The following is an 8,385-nucleotide window of genomic DNA, read 5'->3' on the forward strand; positions in this document are numbered from 1 at the left end:
AGGTTAAAAAAAAACAAAACAAAACAAAAAAAAAAAACAAGTAAATAAACACCGCATCAAAATACGTCTGCGTTGAAACGCTTCAATTCGCAAATCGCCCCCGTGCACATTTCCCCAAATGGACGGCAGGGACCCACCCAGGTTCCATTCCTCGCGTCCAGGCTGAGTGAATGGGAAGCTATGACACAGCACCACCACAGTCCATCTCTGCCCCCCCCCCCCCCCCCCCACCCACTGACAGGCAGCCGGCTGCAGCCCGCTCCCGCTGAGGGACGCCAGCAGCCGTCTCATACGTTCCTCTGGGGCCCCGGGCGGTGCCAGGCTCGGCCCGGTGCCACCCGGCGCTTCCTCGGCCGGACACCTGAACCAGCAGAGGAGAGGGAGGACGGGCGAGAGAGGCCGCTGCAGCGGCTGGGGCCCGTTCCACAACGACGCCTCTGTTCCAGCGTCCAGTGGAGCTCTAATTAAAGCGCTCCGAGCTAATGTGCTGTGGTTGAACGAGTGAACTGCGCCGACACCTGAAAACTGACGGGACCGTTTCTGTGCCATTAAGTTTGCACCTTTCAGCTCGCGGCTCCATCACCATGAGTAGCTGGGTTAAAATGGATCTTAATTCATATTCGTTATAAATAGAGACTGGCTCTATTTACAGCATTACAAATGGAACAAACACAAACAATTCTTTCCATCCATGTTCAAAGAGGGCTCGAATGTGACTCATCGTACATGAGAAACCTTTAACGCAACTTATAAGATCAGGTTGAAACATTTCCATCGCGCCACAGAACCATGTAGGCGTGGGTCCTAATTGTGGCACGGAACAATAAAAGGTCTTGGCTTCCAGGAGAAACCTTGGGTCCCGGCCACTTCCCCTCACCTTCTCCAGAGTGGGCATTCCTCTATAGATTAGCTGTAAATCTTTCCTGTGCCATTGAGGATAATCCCCCCCAACAAGGCCGCCCGCCTCTCATATTAAGAACGATTTAGGCACAGTGAATTCCGGTCAGGTGAAGCCTCCGCTTTCATGTCGCGATGTGATGGTTCCATTTGTTCTGTGTCGCTGGTGGAAGGAATAATGGCCGACAGACGAAAGCAGAGGAAAAGAGAAAGAAGTTTTTTTTTTTATTGCTGTTCAAACGGAGTTCAGAGTCGTCATGTGGTTTTGAAACATGAATTAAGGTCACTAATACGCTGCAGCTCAGCGTGCATGTGTCGAACAAGGGTGTCCGAGAGTTCACTTTGCGGGACGTTTGAGGTCTTACGGATATTTCCACATCCGGCATCAGGACCGTATTAGTATCAATGAGATTTAAAAGAAAACACGGGCTCGTGTGTGGGGTTTTTTCGGGGTCAAACAGAAGAGGGTGACTCACATGTATTTACTCCACTTAATGGGATTTAAAAGTGACTGAGAGGACAGCGCTGCCTTTGAGATAACGCGGAGCTTTGAATATGTCTAGCGGCTCGTTTAAGCTGCCTCTATTTTTACTCCCAAGCGGCAGCGAACGGGCCGCGCTCGTTTCGTTTCGAGAGGAAATCAAACAAGTTCAGCTGTATTTAGTTCAGCTCAATTCAGTCACACTCGATAGAAGATAAACCAAACGTGGGGAGGTCGCTGCAGGCAGTGAGCTGTCACCGTTTCCCCGCTCAACTGGCGCCAGAAAACCATTTGTAATTTTACGCCGCGGGTTCGAGCTTTGGCTCGCTCCCCGTGACTGGGCCCGGTCAGCGTTTGCTGCGGAAACGGCGCGCTGCTGCGTGCGCTTCTTCCGCGCGGTGACTCTTGGGTGCACAATAGCGGGAATTAGCCGCGGAAACGCCTCCTCCGACGGAGCACGAGGAGGTGGAAAACGCTGGCTCGTCTCACGCTAAAGTGAAAAGGACAGCGCGGGCAGGACGGGGGCTTAGCGGTTGTTACAGTTCACTGGCGGTGTTTGCGAGCGCCGTGGGTGGCGCGCCCGTTGCTAGCGTCCGCCGCCATTGTGCTGCCGTTGGCTCCGCGCGCTCGCCCTCCTCGCGACCAAACCGCCGCCGCCGCGGCCTCGGCGCGAGGGGGCTCGCGCCACCGCCGCCGTCCGACTGCTCCTGACGTGTTCATCGTGTGCTTTTTGCTTTTTTGGACGGAGCCGCTCCGCGAAATCTTGTGAGTCGTGTAAACACAAGAGCAGAAAATAACAAGCACAAGAAAGTCTTCCTCCCGTTTTTCCCCTGCGCTCCTTCGCGGAACCCACCACTTGTTGTCCTTTATTTATAGCCTAAGTGCTTTGGCATTAAATCTTATTATTTTTTGGTAAATAAACCAGTTTCTGGTAGGAATTACACACAACTTGGTGTGAGGTCCTTTTCAGAAAGGGGCCTGGATCCTTTTATCCAAAATGTTTTCTATTTCTGCTTTTGTAAGACACTTTTGACTGCTTTGAAAGAGAGAAACCAGGTTTTTCTTGCGTTTCTAGGGGTGAGGTTGGGGATTTTTCTCAGCATTGTGGTGAGATTTATTCGAAGAGGCTGCATTTTTTCCTGATTTCCCTCTTTGTTCTCTGTAAGTAGTTCCAGGTCCCCTCGAACACACACACACACACACACACACACACACACGAGCGGAGCGTGCGCACGCGCGAGGCTCAAGGTTTTCAGCGCGAGCAGCACATGTGTGAATGTGTGCGTGGAGCCGAGGCGCGGACTCGATGTGACACCTGCTGCTGGGATGAATGGGGTCAGTGGCGGGGCCCTTCAGCGGGCAGCAGCTGCGCCGCGCATAGCGCCGTCCCGATCGCCCGGACGGAAACGCGGGGCGGACCTGAGGAGAACGTCAAACACGTGGGCTTTTTTCGCGTCCTGGCCGTTTCCAGACAGCGGCTGACGGACGGAGATTCCCGGTATTTGCTCGGTTTGACCCGTCTGTGCGCTCTCGCTGTGTGGTAGTCAGCCCCGCGTGCGTGCGCGCGCGTGTGTGTGACTCAGTGGGTCTGAAAACGTTCCCCGTGGCGGCGGGCGCGCGGCGAGCGCTCATGGGTTCGAGCGCCGCTGCAGACGCCTCCGCGCCCAGTTGGTCATTCAGTAAAACAGCATCGCAGCAAACGAATCCCAGCTCCCCGCATCGTTCCTTATCTTTCCACCAGAGGTCAGCCTTTTATTAAGGAATTTGTAAGTACACAAAGAGGACAACTCACTTAAAGGTTCATCATTAACAGGTGGGGGTTCGTCTGTCAATAACAGGGCAGACGTTCCTGGACACTTCCCAGTTTGCGTCAGCTCACAAAGTACAGAGCGCGTTCCCGTCGCATCTGCTAAATTAGGGGGTTTTCAGCAGACAAACATGCGACTGGGTCTTCCACACCTCGCTGACGAAGAAGTCCAATGGCCACAGGTTTCCCGCTTCGACTGCAGGTTTTTGTGTGTTCCGCATATTCAATGTTTTTGTTTTTGTAATATTTGAAGGGTTCGATTTAAGGGTGATTTAAGGACCGCGGGGCTGTGTAACCGCAACAAAGGTGTCAGTTATCACAACCCGGTTAAGACGGGCTTCTCCTCGCCTCTGCTGTAAACTGTGGTCGGCGCCGATAGCAGGGAGGCACGTGCTCTGATTGGGTGAAAGAGAAATTCTGCTGTTTATCTAAGGACCCTGACGGAAAACATGAAAACGAGGAAGTTCAGGCAGTAGTCACCTTTTCAAACCGGTTTCAAATACAGTTTGAACAGTTATCGACAAAAGCTTACATTTTGTGTTCACACTTAGATTTTACAATAAACTTGATTTTGAAGATACACACAAACAAGGGAAATCTAATACTAGCAGAACATTTGACACAGTGAACCATGACCTGATATTTTAAATCGTGTTCCTCTTGCATCATCAGCCTCAGTTTGATGGCAGAGAAGAAGACATCAAACACAGCACAGGCCTCGTTGCGTGTACGATGTTAGCATCGAGCTACCGGCCCACGCCTGAAGTTCTTTTTTGCGTGTCGCGCCTCTCTAAGGTGACAGATGTCTTCGCTTGGTCCTTCTGGAGAGCTTGTACCTGTAGTACATGGCGGCCTTGGACTGCGGGGCTCTCCTGGGCCGGCAGGCGCGACCGTTGCCGTGGTAACCCTCCGAACACCGGCAGGTGTAGGAGCCGCCCGTGTTGAGGCAGCGCGCGTGGCGGCTGCACCGGTGGGACCCGCTCAGGCACTCGTCCTCATCTGTGGAGCGAAGGTGAGACGGGCATGAACAGGGAGCGGAGGCTTCGGCCGGGGACGTCGAGATGCCGAAGGGAAAACCGCACCGGAGCGCGTCAACACACGGCTCCACGTACGACATATCACGCCCCTTAACGGGAAACACGTGCGCATCTGTTCAGAAACAATGGGATTCTACCGAACATGCGACTGCCTCCAAAACAAACATGAAATCCTCAGGATCTGAATGCGAGAGGGGCGCATTTGTTCCACCCAGTGCAGGTCCGGCGGAGTGGGCGGAGCCTCACCTCGACAGCGCACGGCGCCCCGGAGCGTCCCCGCCACGAAGCCGCCGCCACACACGCAGGCGAAGCCGCCGAAGGTGTTCCTGCAGGCGCGCGGCGGCGGACACGCGCCGCCGTCCCGCTCGCACTCGTCCACGTCTGCGGCAGAACAGAGCGGATTCAAACGTCGGCTCTGTCGCCACCTCCGCGGGGACACAAAATAGTAATTACCTTCAAAAAGGGCACAAATGAGCACCTTGACCTCACAAGCGCATCGTGACTGAAACTCTGAGAAGTTCAAACACACTTGAGTCCAGCTCCTAAATACCTGCTGCATGAGTCCGATGTAACTGTGCGAGGAACGCGACCTTTAAGAACGTTGACATTCTACTAGATGCTCAAGGCTTCAAGTGCCGTTGACGGGTTTAAATGCAGGAAAATACAAACTTCACAGCTGTTCCAGCCCGGTTTAGGATGAACACCTGCGCGCTGGGGAGGGAAGCCGGGACTCTGACGCCGACGCTCCCACAGTGTGAGAACTCTTGACAGCTGGGACGGAGGTGGACATCAGAGGACAGACATGTCGAGGTCGGACACTGAGGACAGAGCCCTTCTCGGCCTAATGTCATGTAATTAAAGGCTTTTGGCGCTGGGTGCTCATGGCTGGGTCTGTGCGCAGGTACTTAACGTGATGGGAACATCTGTGTGCGTCACCTAACAAAACGCCAAACAAATGGGAACCATGTGGGGACGGCGTGCAACAACACACGGCGAGGAGGACCCGCCGATGCCGCAATTAAAAGGAGCTGTTTCCCCGATTAAAAATAGGGATGAGGTCAACGCAGCTGTGCAACCTGGCGCTGTTCACTTTACAGGAAAATATGCTTAGTTCAGCGCATTTGTTGGATCGGTCTAATAAAGGCTAGGTTCCCATCAAGCACACGTTTAGCATTCGTTTGAAGTGATATCGCGGGGATTCGTGGTCCGTCGTCACGATGGGTCTCTACCTTCACAGGTCTTGTTATCAGCGGCCAGGCGGAGGCCGGGGGGGCACAGGCAGCTGAGCGCCCCCCCCCTCGCCGTCTGACAACCAAACTGGCAACGCAGGGAGAAACACGTGGCCTCCCCTGGAAAACAGAGAGGAGATCAGAGGGCAGGCGTCGCTTTAGAGGAGCAGACCCTGGATCAGCGTCGCCCGTCAAGTCGTCACAGATTCTCCTCGTTAGCGCCCGTGGATACGTTGACGTCGGACTCACTGGTGCAGGTGTGTCCGTCGGCGCCCAGCGCGAATCCGGCCTCGCAGTAACAGCGGTAGCTCCCGTGCGTGTTCATGCAGCGCTGGGAACACGGCCTCGCCGGCAAACCGCACTCGTTCACATCTGCGGTCAAGATGAGACACGGTTCAAGCAGCAGGCAGAGGAGCCCGGGCGGCGTCTGGGAGCGCGGACCCACCGTTGGCGCACCGCGCTCCTTCGTAGCCTCTGGAGCACAGACACTGGTCCGGTCCCACACACTTCCCATTCACGCACGAGCCGCATGTTGCTGTGGACGGACGAGAACAAACAGAGACAAAATACCCATCAACCGTAAATACGCTGATGTGAAGGGACGTGGTGACTATGACTGAGGAGAAACAAGAAATGTCGGTGGATCTTCGCATTGAGCCAATGCAGAACAATGACCTCCTGCTGTGTTTCTATCAGCCTGAACAGTTAGTCTGATTTGTCTTAATGTTTTACTCATAAAGACAACTGGGACTATAGTCAGTATTTGTTGTGTTTCCCACTTTGGCGCTGGGACAATAGTTGCAGAGAGCAGCTGGAATCAATGACGATCAGAATGATGAGCGTCAACAACATATGGTAATGAAGACGCGTCTCATGAAACCAAAACTTGATGAATGATGATTCTCAGAGGGTTCGTTATGCACAGGTGTTCCTACTGTAGTATTTCACCTTCCACTGCATTAACAAATACAGACCATGGAAGAGGTGCCGGTTGTAAAGGTGGAACCCATGCATCTCCTGGTAGACTGATGCACTCTGGGTAATGTGTGACCTCGCTCTCTGTAAATCACAGGGCGACCTACGTTGACAGACGCCGTTAACGCTCTTCCACCCCGAGCAGCAGGAAGCGGTCGGAGCAACGCCGCAGAGTCCGGGCTGCGTGCGACCCCCCGCGGGCGCCCGCGCATCCTCCGCTGACCTGCGGAGGCTGGGACAGAAGGTTAGGAGGTCACTAAGCAGCGGCGAGGCTCCACGCGGGCGTCAGACGATGCATCGACCTCCTCTCCCGAAGCGGGACATACGAAAAACCAGGGTTCCAAGACATTCTCCCCACAAACAGCAGGGACTGATCCTGATGGAGCGTTGATACGCATCCATCAGCCCAAACGCGGCTCGGCTGAGTCTCATTTAGCGTCTGTGACACACAGATGGACCTGGAACCCGACCAACGCAGCTGCGTGACATAGCTACCGATGGAACACCTTCATCTTCTGCCAGAACGGGCACGAGCGATGGTCCTCGTGGTCTGAGCAGTCAGAGCTTCGTTCTGGAGCTGCAGTTAAATTTCCTCGCAGCCGCACAAATAAGAAGCCGTTAAACGATGAGACGCAGGTTCACGTTCACCAACAGTTCATTCTCCTCGAGGTTGTGTGACGCTGCACTACTTACTATACTTCTATTACTTCAAAAAATAACTCACAACTCCACATTTCTTCCGTCAAAAACAAGCAAACGTACCTTTTCTGCTGATCGGCCACAGCGGAAGCCATCACATGCAGCATTACCACCAAGAACCGGCTTGTTTCCGTCATTTTCCTCCTCTGCGCTTCTTATGGCAGCACTTTAGGTGCATGTTAGGCTCCAGAGAGCGTCTGTCTGATGAGACACTTGTTTGGGGTTGAGAATCCTGTGTGTGTGTGTGTGTGTGTGTGTGTGCCTCTGGAGGTGGGTCCCACGGCGTAATTACAGGACAGAGGTGCATGAAGGTGGAACAGCTCAGCTGTGTGTGTGAAAACAAAGAACGTTGTGATGAAAAGTGATATACAGCATCTCTGTGTTTGCGTGGAAATGCACAAGCAGAAGTACGGAGCCGGCCGACAGAAGCTCAGGTTACTATGGCAACCGTTCCCATTTTTCCTTTCTGTCAATCTGACAGGAATGCATCAGCGTCAACATCAGGGTCTGACAGAAGGAGATGAGAAAACTGAACGCTGCCCATCTCTAAACTCTGACTACACTGTTTTCATTGTAGAACTGCTGTTGTTGACATAGTTTTATTTATTCCGAGGCGCCGCGTCCTTTTATACCACCCTCATGTTTGCACAGTCAGAAACCAAGCATCTTTAAAGTCATAATTCATGCTAGGAGGAGGACTGACACGGAGCAGGGTTAAGTATTTTCTGAAAGTCTGGGACCGTGATCTCAGGGTCGGAAATAAGTGCTGGCAGCCACCGAGGTTGTGCCTTTGAAGCCTTAACTATTACCAGCACCGATCAGAGCGCAATCAGTTGTATTAAGCTCAAAGGCGGAGTCCACGTCTGGACGCCTGGTGGTCTGCTCACAAGGCCCAATAACACACACACACACACACACACACACACACACGCACACGCACACGCACACGCACGCACACACACACACACACACGCACACGCACACGCACACGCACACGCACACGCACGCACACACACACACACACACACACACACACACACACACACACACACACACACACACACACACACACACACACACACACACACACACACTCACCTCGCCAGTCTTTTATAAGCTGATGTCATGTGTTAGCGTCCCTCCAGCTCCACCGAGGGCCCACAGCAAACTGATTGGACCTTTACACACCGAGGCCGCGCTTGTTGTGCTCGTTTGGCCGCTTGAAAGCGAACCCGACTTTTCTGCTTGCAATCGACGCCT

The 8,385-nt window shown here is 53.5% G+C and overlaps 1 protein-coding gene across 2 annotated transcripts; it reads right to left on the reverse strand.

Moving 5' to 3' along the window:
- Positions 1-3,104: 3,104 nt before the first annotated feature.
- LOC114862160 (nephronectin) lies at positions 3,105-8,046 on the reverse strand. 2 transcript variants are annotated; one of them, XM_029162225.3, is made up of 7 exons: positions 7,189-8,044; positions 6,534-6,658; positions 5,897-5,986; positions 5,701-5,823; positions 5,452-5,571; positions 4,469-4,603; positions 3,105-4,184 (listed from the first exon to the last, which is right to left on the reverse strand). In XM_029162225.3, exons 1-7 carry the CDS (start codon positions 7,260-7,262, stop codon positions 3,976-3,978), a joined length of 876 nt encoding a protein of 291 aa, XP_029018058.1. In that variant the 5' UTR covers positions 7,263-8,044; the 3' UTR covers positions 3,105-3,975. The 2 variants fall into 2 exon arrangements, with proteins under 2 accessions (XP_029018058.1, XP_055369639.1); XM_055513664.1 differs by lacking the exon at positions 5,452-5,571 and having other exon boundaries at positions 7,189-8,046.
- Between the last annotated feature and the right edge of the window lie 339 nt (positions 8,047-8,385).

The sequence above is a fragment of the Betta splendens genome, chromosome 1 (assembly GCF_900634795.4).
Source record: "Betta splendens chromosome 1, fBetSpl5.4, whole genome shotgun sequence".
Lineage (NCBI taxonomy): Eukaryota > Metazoa > Chordata > Actinopteri > Anabantiformes > Osphronemidae > Betta > Betta splendens.